The 13,804-nt window shown below is 37.8% G+C and overlaps 1 protein-coding gene across 1 annotated transcript in view; it reads right to left on the reverse strand.

The window, feature by feature from the left end:
• Positions 1-13,804, reverse strand: part of WDR43 (WD repeat domain 43) — a 47,204-nt gene that overhangs the window by 20,564 nt on the left and 12,836 nt on the right. Inside the window, exons 4-7 of the mRNA XM_079940460.1 lie at positions 6,288-6,408; positions 5,381-5,520; positions 1,057-1,159; positions 476-540 (exon numbers count right to left, since the gene is read on the reverse strand). Coding sequence (XP_079796586.1) covers positions 476-540; positions 1,057-1,159; positions 5,381-5,520; positions 6,288-6,408 — 429 coding nt within the window. The remainder of the gene's footprint in view (positions 1-475; positions 541-1,056; positions 1,160-5,380; positions 5,521-6,287; positions 6,409-13,804) is intronic.

Genomic DNA, 13,804 nt, shown 5'->3' on the forward strand with positions numbered 1-13,804 from the left:
AGCACATGCAAGAGTTGGCAAACTTTTCTATAAAGGGCCAGATAGTAAATATTTTTGTTTGGGGGGCAGGGTGGGGTACATGTGGTCTTTACTGGATGTGGCCTGCAGGCCATAATTTACTGACCCCTGGTCTATGACTACTACACATCATATCAGCAACTCCCCTCTGTCCAACAAAACACAAGCATTCACTGATACACAAATGTGTGACAAATGTGTGACACTATCAAAGTTAGAAATTAAGGCTTCACCAAAGTTCACAAGCAAAGCTTTCCTACTGAACCAATTTCTTTTAAAATAAAACTTGAGTTCTCACTGGGAATGTATGTAGTCATATGGACAAAGAATTAAGAAGGCTTTCAGAACAATCTAAATGAAAAGTAACATAAAGCAAAGAATATTGAGGTGGGAGTATAAATAAGTAGCAAGTCAGGGAAGAAAAATAAATTTCTGACTTGAGAAACTTCTTACTTACCCATTTAATATGTGTTCAAAAAGATGAACTTGACCATCTCTGCAAACAACAGCTAACTTGACAGGCTAAAAGAAAAATGTAACATTAATAGGTAATATACTTCGGTCTACTCTAATAATTACTTATGAAAATCCAACTACCCTCTCCACCCTTCAAATAACAAGAGATAAATCAAAACAGTAAGGATGTTCAACTCTTGAATTTAAAAATAATCACTGCCACCAAAATAACAATTCAAGTAGTTGTTGTCAAGCCTATAAATAAAAGTTTAGGCTAAGAAGACAGCACAGTCCATGAGAACGCAGCATGGAAGTTAGAGGAGCTAAGTCAACAACCAAGTGCACTGGCTGACAACAGGGAACCAACCGGCAGGCCCACATGTCAGGATTACTGAAAACGCCACTGCGCCCTGTCCTCTCCCCTCATGAGCACTCAATACAGAATCCAAGGATTACTTCGAATAGTCTAAGATTTTTATTTTGTTCTCTCTTTCCTGAATCATCGAATCATCAAAACCCTGATTTTAAAAAATAGTATTTGTGAAGTCCAAAAACAAATTCTCTAAGAAACAAGCTATTTACCTCTTCTTTATTTTCTGACAAAGTCAAGTCAATATAGACAGGTTCGTCTGTAACTGTAAAAGACATCACTGCATTCTTCTCTTTGTTTTCTGAACGGACCTGCCTAGATAACAAAACCGATGATTAGATAATGAGACATTTAAAAAAAAAAAAAAAAGGCAAACACCTAAAGGGAGTTACAGCAATCAGCTCCCAACAGCATTTTCATCTTTTGAAAGCTAAATAAGGTAATTAAAGATCAAAATAAGGGAAGCATTTGTGTCACTACCATGTGACATGGTTATATGGGAAAAGAGAAAGCACTAATGCATTTGTGGCAGACTTAAACAATGAGCAACGTTCTTTTCCATTAACCTATTTGTCTATCTTGATGGCAATGCCAACTGTCTGGATCACTGCAGCTTTGCAAGTTTTGAAGTGAGTTTTCCAACTTCTTTTTCAAAGTCATTTGGCTATTCTATGTGCTTTGCATTTCCAATTGAATTTTAAAATCAGATTGCTGGGATTTTGACTGGATTCACTTTGAATCTATAGATTAATTTGAGGAGGATTATCACAGCAATACTGAGAAAACAGAGTCCAGAAATAGATAAATAGATAGATAGATAAATGATCCTCACTATTGGCTGATTCTTTGAGAATCTGCCTACTTGCTAAAATTGATTTGTAGACCCCGAAATCACTATTTGTGGTGATTTCATGGTCTTTAACAGGTATACATAGAGCAGTGAGGCATATGAGCAGCCCAATGCTCATGAGGTTTAACAAGGCTATGCTCTGCCTTTTTACTTCGGCTTTCATACTAAGTATTCTTTTTCCAGCCTATTTAGCGCCACACTTTTTGCTTTTATGCTTTTGGTTGGTGATTTCACTATTTAAAATGGCCCCCAAGTATAACGCTGAAGTGCGGTCTAGTGTCCCTAAGAGTAAAAAGGCTGTGATATGCTTATGGAGAAAATGTTTAAGTTCGATAAACTCTGTTCTGACGTAAGTTAATCAGCTATGTGTTTGTGTGTATGTATATAAATAAACTAAGGTATCTTTAAACAGAAATACACATAAAACAAGGTTATGTATTAATTAGATGACAAAAATGTTATAACCAGAGGCTTGCAGAAACCAAACCCTGGTGTTTCCCCAAGGAGTAAGAGTTCAGTATCACTGAATCAGTGCTCCTGAGGACTTCATACAACATAACTACTGCAAATAGCAGGCAATTGACTCAACGTGTATATATGCAGCACCAATTCACTGGAGATAGTACTGGGAGTACTGGGACCACTGGATATCCAAAAAACAAAAACAAACCCATGAACCCCAATCCGTTCCTTGAACCATATACACGAATTAACTCAAAACAGATCACAGAACCAAATAAACACAGGACCTAAAACTAAAAAACTTCCAGGAGAACACTTTTGTGACCTTGGGTTAAACAAAGACTTCAAAACATGATCTGTACTTCATCAAAATTAAAAACTGCTTCGTTTCAAAAAAAAAAAACACAAGCCACAGACTAGGAGAAAATATTTGTAAAGCATATACCTAATAATTTATTTATATTCAGAACATACACAGAACTCTCAAAACTCAGTGAGAATACAAACAACCCAGCAGAAAATAGGCCAAAATATTTGAACACACACTTTGTCAAGGAACATATCCAGATAGCAAATAAGTACTTAAAAGATTCTCAACATCAATAGTAATTAGGAAAATGCAACTTAAAACCGCACTGAGATACCACTACACACTTATCAGAATGGTTGAAATTAAATGACCATATAAAGTGTTGGTGAAGATGTGAAGGAATTAGCACTCTTACGCACAGCTGGTGGGAACGTAAAATGGTACAACCACTCTGGAAAAAATCTGGCAGTTTTTTTTTTTTTATTCTTATTTATTTATTTTTGGCTCAGTAGTTGTGGCATGTGGGCTTAGTCGCTCCACAGCATGTGGGATCTTCCTGGACCAGGGTTCAAACCCATGTCCCCTGCGTTGGCAGGCGGAGTCTTAACCACTGCACCATCAGGGAAGCCCCTGGCAGTTTTTTAAAAAGTTAAATATACACCTATCGTAAGATGCAGCCATTATACTCCTAGGTAGTTACCCAAGAAAAATGAATCATATGTCTGTAAAAAGACTTGTACACAAGTGTCCTTAACAACTTTATCTGTAATATGCCAAACATGTCAACAAGCCTGTAGACTGAGGTGGGGAGGGGGATTACAAAGGGATACGAGGAAACTCTTGGGAGCAATGCAGGTGGCCACTGTCTTGATTGTGGTAATAATCTCACATTTGTATACATATGTAAAAACTTAATTATGCTTTTGCTTTAAGTACATATAATTTATTATGTCAATTATACCTCAGTGAAGCTGTTTAAAAAATCTGGGCACAAATTTTAAAAATTAAAATAAAGACTGAGTAACAGAGTAACAAGCGTGGCTTACAAACATGATTCAAGATCAGTTTCTTTTTATTAACTACTGAGACTTTATACATTTACCAGTAAACAGTCTTTCAGTATTTTTGTGTCTAGAAGAAAATTAAGAGTTGATTTGATAAATTCTAAATATTTCATGCATAATAACTTCGTAATAAAACAAGATTCATTCTAAAATTAAGTTACTCATACTATATACATGCTCAAAATCACTGCTCTCACACGACTACACACAGCAGAAGCTGCTATTTTAGCACATCAACAGGAGACGGTACTTCCTCCTTGCAGTAATATGAAAGGGTTTTTCAGTTGTTTTTTAATTTTAATCTTCATTCAGTGGCAAGAAGCCTTCAAATGTTATTTTCTTTCAGAAATGTGTCTTTCAAAGGTAATTATAAGGGAACCCTCGGCTTGCTCTACCTAATAAAACAAAGTTTTCATGAATGGCCTTTGGGGGCAGCCTTTCAATATGCATTTTAATCTGTTTGTTTTTTATGGTTTACTCCTCTGTTACTAGGAAGCCTCAGGTATACACAAACTATCTTCAGGATCTTAAGACAGCAGAAATCAACTTTTCTGCTATACAAAAAATTTTGGAGCTGGAGACCCCTAGTCTCAGGAGCCAAAGAGGTGAGGCATTAAAGACTGAAGCACCTCAGTAATGTCAGGAGATTGGGGTGGCCGATTTTAACTTTTTTGGCATTACTAATTTCTTATGTTAGGGATAAACCCTCTAGAACCAAAATAAGATATTCCAATAGGCGCTCCTCAAAAATGAAACACAGGACAGAAAACCAACACAATTTGATTATAAGAGGCAAAATTAGGAACTAAGCTGATGGTCTGGAGGTGAACAGAGGTCCACCTCCAGACTGACATGAACCTTTCCCCACACTACTACTTTAAGAAATACATATTTGATGAGTATCATTTCTGAGTATTATTTGGTATAAATTTACAGTAACTTTATACAGTCAAGAGCATGCTCAACTAACTGATCATTAGGATAAGAAACTACTTCTATTTTTAAAATATCTACGTATTCTGTCCATGAACATCAGGTAAAAGAAAAAAAGTTAATTTCACCATTAGATGATGTTATAAAATCCAAGAAATTTCTTATTATTTCTTAAATTTAAAAACTTTTTGATGGTTCTTCAATACCAAATAGATTTTTACTTTCAAAAGTAGCTTCAGGGCTTCCCTGGTGGCGCAGTGGTTGAGAGTCCGCCTGCTGATGCAGGGGACGCAGGTTCGTGCCCCGGTCCGGGAAGATCCCACATGCCGCAGAGCGGCTGGGCCCATGAGCCATGGCCGCTGAGCCTGCGCGTCCGGAGCCTGTGCTCTGTGGCAGGAGAGGCCACAACGGTGAGAGGCCCACGTACCGCCAAAAAAAAAAAAAAAAAAAAAAAAAAAAAAAAAAAAAAGTAGCTTCAAAGGGAATTAGTGACAGCAACCACTGCAAGGAAAGGCTACTGGGATTCTCAGACACAACCAAGGAATTTAAGGTCCTCAGTAAACCATCAAATAGGCATTACTGCACTAACCCTGACAGTCATCTCTTTCAACAAAATCAGAGATTTTCCTAAAAAAATTTTTTAAAAAGGTTTTTAAATTGCCCAGTCACAAAAATATTCAGCCCACTCTATCTCTAAACAAGCATGGAGGAAGTTCTATTATGTAATGCTCTTAAATTTTTCTCATAAAGATCTGATTTTTAGGCAGGCTCAATTCCTCATTACAAGTCAATATAAAATAAATCTAACATTAAATACAATAAAGCAAATCTCATATTCATCTTTTACATTAACCATATAAGCTATGACCGATTCTTTCAAGGCAATGTTACCTCCCAAAATCCAAAAGACTACATACCAGACATTAAGTAACCGGTCATGTACTGCTCCAGATAAGAAATAAAGACCTGTAATTCCATCAAAGGGTTGGCTCTCATTAGGAGGTCTGATAGTTGTGAACATAAGTGATGAAACCGGCGTTGCATGTCCCGTGAAATGCTAGAGAAAGTTAAATCTCATTTAGGAGAGGGTGTAAAGCAGTAACAAAAATTAAGAGTTCATATGTATCATAAACAATATACATGATACACATCTGAAATCAGAGCTCCAGACTACTAAGGTTATTTGTGCTATATTCCTCTCACTTTAAAAAACTCCATCCAAAAAAATCTCAACATTAAAGCCGTCCCTTCCAACTCCCGTGAGCCTACCCCACAATCTTTACTTCTTCCATATTTGTGTTAAAGATTCACTTCATTTTATCCATTTTAAAAGGGGTGCCTAGGTGCTCAGACACAGCCAAGGAATTGTAGGTCTTCATGTTACTCTCAGTGAGTTGAAACCACAATTTTGAGGCATCATCACAGCACCAAAAGTTCAGTAACCCCTGAGCACACTCAAAATGTAATTCTAAATCTCCACAGCTAAATACAGTAATATACCAAATGCTGGATGCAAGCTAGAAATAAAAAATTACTATCATTATTATATAATTATATTATTATTGAAGAGAGTAAGATACTTAACTCAAATTCCACTCATTTCATTTTCCATTTACATTCATTCTTCCAATGCATGCAAAAAGGACATGTCTCATCTATTTAACAGATTTGGAGGACTACTTTTGTCTATTAATTGTACTATTTCATATGCTTGAAAATAACACATCTGTATTCTTAAAACAATATTCTTTGGCTCAGACTTCTGCCTTTCTCCATACTTACTCTAGACAACTGTTATGCTTACAACTAATTTGATTCACTCACTCTGTAGACTTCTTTGGTCTCCAAAACCCATAGTTTGATTGTTCGACCAGCTGAAAGCAACATCTTTCCATCTGGGCTGATACACAGGGAACTGACGCTGCTATTATCACCTTTCCATTTGCTGTATTGTGAAGAGAAATAAAAACATCTCAATGAATGGGGAGGAAACTTTACTCAAAGCAAAAAGAAAACAAAAGGCAAACTAGGAATTAAAAATACCACTCAAGGGGCTTCCCTGGTGGCGCAGTGGTTAAGAATCGGCCTGCCAATGCGGGGGACACGGGTTCGAGCCCTGGTCCAGGAAGATCCCACATGCCATGGGGCAACTAAGCCCATGCGCCACAACTACTGAAGCCCGCGCGCCTAGAGCCCATGCTCCACAACAAGAGAAGCCACCGCAATGAGAAGCCCGTGCACCACAACAAAGAGTAGCCCCAGCTTTCCGCAACTAGAGAGAAAAAAAAAAAAATACCACTCAAGGTTCTATGCCAAACTGCATTCCCTAAAATCCTGACTCAGGTAACCAACCTTGGACATATCATCAAGGTAATGCTTCCCCAATAGGACAGAGAATCTTAAGAGGTACCAGGAAATGGGTTAATAAGAGTTATAAGAATGTAAAATGGATAGCTGTGTCTCCTGTGATCCATGGTGATCCTGTTAATGCCCAGAAAACTATCATGCTGGCTGGACCTCTACGTAGAACCCATCCTATCCCCTCCATAGTTCCTGCATTCTCTGGAAGGTTGAGAACTTAATTTACTTAGTAACACAAATGATCTCTCAACCTACAGTACAAAAAGATTATTTCTACCCCAAATCCACAAATATACGCCCCTAGCTGATAAAATAAAATAAATTAGGTAAAATGATCCCTTTCTAATACCACAAATATGATTAACAGCAAGAGTCTTTATAGGCGGTTGCATACGTTAATGCTATTTATAAGCAACAAGGAGCCTGGCTTGGCTATTCACTTATAAAATCAAGAAGTAACAGTAGCACGGCTTCCCTGGTGGCACAGTGGTTAAGAATCCGCCTACCAATGCAGGGGACACGGGTTCAAGCCCTGGTTCAGGAAGATCCTACATGGCATGGAGCAACTAAGCCTGTGCACCACAACTACTGAGACTGCACTCTAGAGCCTGTGAGCCACAACTACTGAAGCGCATGTGCCTAGAGCCCACGCTACACAACGAGAAGCCACCGCAGTAAGAAGCCACACACCGCAATGAAGACTAGCCCCTGCTCGCTGCAACTAGAGAAAGCCCATGTGCAGCAACAAAGAGCCAGTGCAGCCAAAAATAAATTAATTTAAAAACAAAAAACAGAAGTAACAGGAGCAATCTTCTTACGAAAAAAGGTTAGTTCTAAAGTGGAAGAAAACATATTGCTCTGCCAGTCACACTGGAATATGTCAAATTACTCATTTGGAAAAACAAAATTAGATTCCTGTCTTATATTACATACACACTAAACTTAATAAATTAAACCAAAACTAACTGATTAAAAGTATTAAAAAAATACTGGGGCTTCCCTGGTGGCACAGTGGTTGAGAGCCTGCCTGCCGATGCAGGGGACACGGGTTCGTGCCCCAGTCTGGGAGGATCCCACATGCCGCGGAGCGGCTGGGCCAGTGAGCCATGGTCGCTGAGCCTGCACGTCTGGAGCCTGTGCTCCGCAATGGGAGAGGCCACAACAGTGAGAGGCCCGCGTACCGCAAAAAAAAAAAAAAAAACAAAAAAAAAACCATGGAAACAAATGACAATGAAAACACGATGACCCAAAACCTATGGGGCGCAGCAAAAGCAGTTCTAAGAGGGAAGGTTATAGCAATACAATCTCACCTCAAGAAACAAGAAAAATCTCAAATAAACAATCTAACCCCACACTTAAAACAACTAGAGAAAGAAGAACAAAGAAAACCCAAAGTCAGTAGAAGGAAAGAAATCATAAAGATCGAGCAGATAGAATCAAAGAAAACAATAGCAAAGATCAATAAAACTAAAACCTGGTACTTTGAGAAGATAAACAAAATTGATAAACCCTCAGCCAGACTCATGAAGAAAAAAAGGGAGAGGACGCAAATCAATAAAATTAGAAATGAAAAAGGAGAAATCACAACTGATACTGCAGAAATACAAAGGATTATAAGAGACTACTACAAACAACTATATGCCAATAAAATGGACAACCACGAAGAAATGGACAAATTCTTGGAAGCGTACAATTTTCCAAGACTGAACCAGGAAGAATTAGAAAATCTACACAGACTTATCACAAGTAATGAAATTGAAAGCGTAATTAAAAATCTTCCAACAAACAAAAGTCCAGGACCAGATGGCTTCACAGGTGAATTCTATCAAACATTTACAGAAGAGCTAACACACATCCTTCTCAAACTCTTCCAAAAAATTGCAGAGGAAGGAACACTCCCAAACTCATTCTATGAGGCCACCATCACCCTGATACCAAAACCAGACAAAGATACTACAAAAAAAGAAAACTATAGACCAATATCACTGATGAACATACATGCAAAAATCCTGAACAAAATACTAGCAAAGAGAATCCAACAGCACATTAAAAAAGGATCATACACCATGATCAAGTGGGATTTATCCCAGGGATGACAGGATTCGTCAATACACGCAAATCAATCAATGTGATACACCACATTAACAAATTAAGGAATAAAAACCATATGATCATCTCAATAGATGCAGAAAAAGCTTTTGACAAAATTCAACACTGATTTATGATAAACTCTCCAGAAAATGGGCATAGAGGAACCTATCTCAATATAATAAAGGCCACATAAGACAAACTCACAGAAAGCATCAGTCAATGGTGAAAAACTGAAAGTGACCACTAAGATCAGGAACAAGACAAGGATGTCCACTCTCACCACTATTGATTCAACATAGTTTTGGAAGTCCTAGCCACAGAAATCAGAGAAGAAAAAGAAATAAAAGGAATATAAATTGGAAAAGAAGTAAAACTGTCACTGTTTGCCGATGACATGATACTATACATAGAAAATCCTAAAGATGGCACCAGAAAACTACTAGAACTAATCAATGAATTTGGTAAGGTTGCAGGATACAAAATAAACGCAGAAATCTCTTGCATTCCTATAAACCAACAACAAAATAGCAGAAAGAGAAAGTAAGGAAACACTCCCATTTACCACTGCAACGAAAAGAATAAAATACCTAGGAATAAACCTGCCTGAGGAGGTGAAAAACTTGTACTCCGAAAACTATAAAACACTGACGAAAGAAATCAAAGATGACATAAACAGATGGAGAAATATACTGTGTCCTTGGACTGGAAGAATCAATATTGTGAAAATGACTATATTACCCAAAGCAATCTACATATTCAGTGCAATCCCTATCAAACTACCAATGGCATTCTTCACAGAATTAGAACAAAAAATTTTACAATTTGTATGGAAACACAAAAGACCCTGAATAGCCAAAGCAATCTTAAGAAAGAAAAATGGAGTTGGAGGAATGAGCCTCCCCAACTTCAAACTACACCACAAAGCTACAGTAATCAAAACAGTATGGTACTGGCACAAAAACAGAAATATAGATCAATGGTACAAGACAGAATACCTAGAGATAAAACCATGCACATATGGGCACCTAATTTACAACGAAGGAGGTAAGAACACACAATGGAGAAAAGACAGCCTCTTCAATAAGTGGTGCTGGGAAAACTAGACAGCTACATGTAAAAGAATGAAATCAGAACACTACCTAACACAATACACAAAAATAAACTCCAAATGGATTAAAGACTTAAATGTAAGACCAGACACTATAAAATTCTTAGAGGAAAACATAGGAAAAACACTCTGACGTGAACCACAGCAAGTTCCTTTTTGACCAACCTCCTAGAGTAATGGAAATAAAAGCAAAAATAAACAAATGGGACTTAATTAAACCTAAAAGCTTTTGCACAGCAACAGAAACCATGAACAAGACAAAAAGACAACCCTCAGAATGGAGAAAATATTTGCAAATGAAACAACGGACAAGGGATTAATATCCAAAATATACAAACAGCTCATGGAGCTCAATATCGAAAACACAAACAATCCAGTTAAAAAATGGGCAGAAGACCTAAATAGACATTTCACCAAGGAAGACATACAGATGACCAAGAGGCACATGAAAAGATTCTCAACATCACTAATTATCAGAGAAATGCAAATCAAAACTACAATGAGGTAACACCTCATGCTGGCCAGAATGGCCATTATCAAAAAATCTAGAAACAATAAATGCTGGAAAGGGTGTGGTGAAAAGGGAACCCTCCTGCACTGTTGGTGGGGATGTAAACTGATACAACCACTATGGAAAACACTATGGAGGTTTCTTAAAAAACTAAAAATAGAACTACCATATGATCCAGCAATCCCACTACTGGGCATATACCCTGAGAAAACCATAATTCAAAAAGAGACATGTACCACAATGTTCACTGCAGCACTATTTACCATAGCTAGGACATAGAACCAACCTAAATGTCCATCGACAGATGAATGGGTAAAGACTCAGCCATAAAAAGAAACGAAATTGAGTTATTTGTAGTGAGGTAGATGGACCTAGAGTCTCTCATACAGAGTGAAGTAAGTCAGAAAGAGAAAAACAAATACCGTATGCTAACACATATATATGGAATCTAAAAAAAAGTTGTACTGATGAACCTAGTTGCAGGGAAGGAATAAAGAGATAAGACATAGAAAATGGACTTCAGGACATGGGGTAGGAGGGTGAAGCTGGGGCGAAGTGAGAGTAGCATCAACATACATACACTACCGAATGTAAAATAGTTGGCTGGTGGGAAGCAGCAGCATAGCACAGGGAGATCGGCTTGGTGCTTTGTGATGACCTAGAGGGGTGGGATAGGGAGGATGGGAGGGAGGCTCAAGAGGGAGGGGATATGGGGACATGTGTATGTATATGGCTGATTCGCTTTGTTGTGCAACAGAAACTAACACAGTATTGTGAAGTAATTATACTCCAATAAAGACCTATTAAAAAAGAGAAAAAAATATATAGGCAAAGAATACTCAGAATACATAAATAGCTCTTTGTATTCAAGAAAGAACTCCTTGAGTTTAAAAAAAAACTCAAAATAAAAATAGACAAAGGATATATAAACAAGCAATTCATAGAAGAAACACAACTGTCAATAAACATGAAAACACCCAACCTCACCAATAATCAAGGAAATGCAACAATAATGTATGAAAACTTTTCCTTTACCCTCATTGGTTCCTAACATTCTTGACAATTTCTCACCAATTCCCAGAGCTTCAACACTCACCTGTATTCCTTATTCAACATCTACTCACTGAATTGACACACTTTAAAAAAAAAGACATGATCACCATCCTGACAAGCTTCCTGAATCTATTTCGCCACTGAGCACTGAAAAGGCCAGCACAGAGCCAACACCACCACACCCCTGTCCCCTGTTACTTGTGCAACCCTCCTCCATCAGCAGAAACTGGGAACTTGTTAGAATTCCCAAGCCCCAACCTAGACCTACTAAATCAGATCTGTAAACATACATAACATATGTGCACATTAAAGCTTGAAAAGCACTAGATCAGAAGATTCCTCTCTGGGAAATGCGACAGGTTCCAGAGGAATGACCTACACATCCTGATACTGAAGGCCTCCCAATCACTCTACAAATGAAGCCCAGCAACTGAGCCACACACCCACAATGGCTTTCCAATCAGCTTTTCAATGTTTCATTTTCGAAAACCAACAGGCAGCTGAGGATCTCCAGTCACTTGAAGAATGCCTTTAACATGAAAGAAACCAAAATCAAACAAAAATTAAAACACATTCTCAAGAGGGAGATGACGAAAAGTAAAGTTTAAATCCTATAATATCTTCAGAGAGTTAGAAAATATTATACACATGACAGAAACATGACACAACAAAAAAGAAATACTCAAAGAACGAAAAACAGCTCCCAGAGGTTAAAAATTTAGAGAAACTTAAAATTGCAATACAAGATTTAGAAGGTGAAATTGAAGCAATTTCCCAGGTAACAGAAGAAAAAGACAAAAGAGAAAATGAAAATAAGGTTAAGAGACCAAAAGGATTAGTCCAGGAGATATAACACCTAAATAACAGTATGTAGTATAAGAGAAAGATCAAAGAAAAGAGAAGGAATGACATTATCAAATACACAGTATGAGAAGAACGCAGAGCATGAATTCCCAGGCTAAAGTGCCAACATAATTCACTGACTGAAGAAAAAAAGCACAGGATATTTTAAAATATAAAAATAATGAACAATGAAAGCCAAAAAACCAACGAACCAATGCTTCAAAATCCTGAGGGGAGGGCTTCCCTGGTGGCGCAGTGGTTAAGAATCCACCTGCCGATGCAGGGGACACGGGTTCAAGCTCTGGTCTGGGAAGATCACACATGCAGAGGACAACTAAGCCCGTGCACCACAACTACTGAGCCTGCGCTCTAGAGCCCGCGAGCCACAACTACTGAAGCCCAAGCGCCTAGAGCCCGTGCTCCGCAACAAGAGAAGGCACTGCAATGAGAAGCCTTCGCACCGCAACGAAGAGTAACCACCTGCTCGCCGCCAACTAGAGAAAGCCCACGTGCAGCAATGAAGACCCAACGCAGCCAAAAATAAATAAATAAATAAATAAATAATTTTTTAAAAAATGCTGAGGGGAATTATTTCCAACCCAAAAGTCTGTATCTTCAAATTATCAATTGAGATTTTGCTTGTCTTCCAGGAAGCTACCAATTTGTGTGTGTCACCAAAAAGAAGGAATAAACCAACAAAGAGAAAAATGGGATCCAGGAAACAGAGGCTCCATCTGGCAAGAGAATTTTCAAGATGATGAAAGGAAATCTCAGGATAATCACTGGAAGAAGGCAGAGAAGTCCGCCAAGAAATAAATGAAACTGGAGGGAAGCCTCCAAAGATTAAATAACTGATTGATTAACTGATGTGTCTGAAAATAAATGAGATTTACACTATTGCAGGAATGAGACTGAACTAATGACAGGTATATACAAAACTAAGCAAATGAACAATAAAGCAATTATAAACCCCAAGAAAAGCAAAATTCTGTGCCAGAATATAAACAGTACAGTCCAAGTCTCATCTGTAACAATAGTTAATTAGGCATATTGTGAACAATGAATACTGCTTAATCAAAGTGTGACATTACAATATCGGGAAAATGGGGACAGAAAAAGGTAGAGGCTAAGAACTAAATCCTCATCCTCTATAGTAGGAAATCAACAGATAATACCTAAAATGGAAAATAAACTCAGTTACCTATAGCATAAGAATGCCAAGAATGAAACTGGAAACAAAATATTGTATGAGACAGCACAGTTTGGATGAAAGCTCAGACTGTGATTCAACCTATTTCTTAACTGTAAAACAGGGATGGAGACCACCTTGCAGTGTTACAAATACAATACTGTGTATAATATGTTGAACGGTGC

The sequence above is a fragment of the Stenella coeruleoalba genome (genome assembly GCF_951394435.1).
Source record: "Stenella coeruleoalba genome assembly, chromosome: 13".
NCBI classification, from domain to species: Eukaryota; Metazoa; Chordata; class Mammalia; order Artiodactyla; family Delphinidae; genus Stenella; species Stenella coeruleoalba.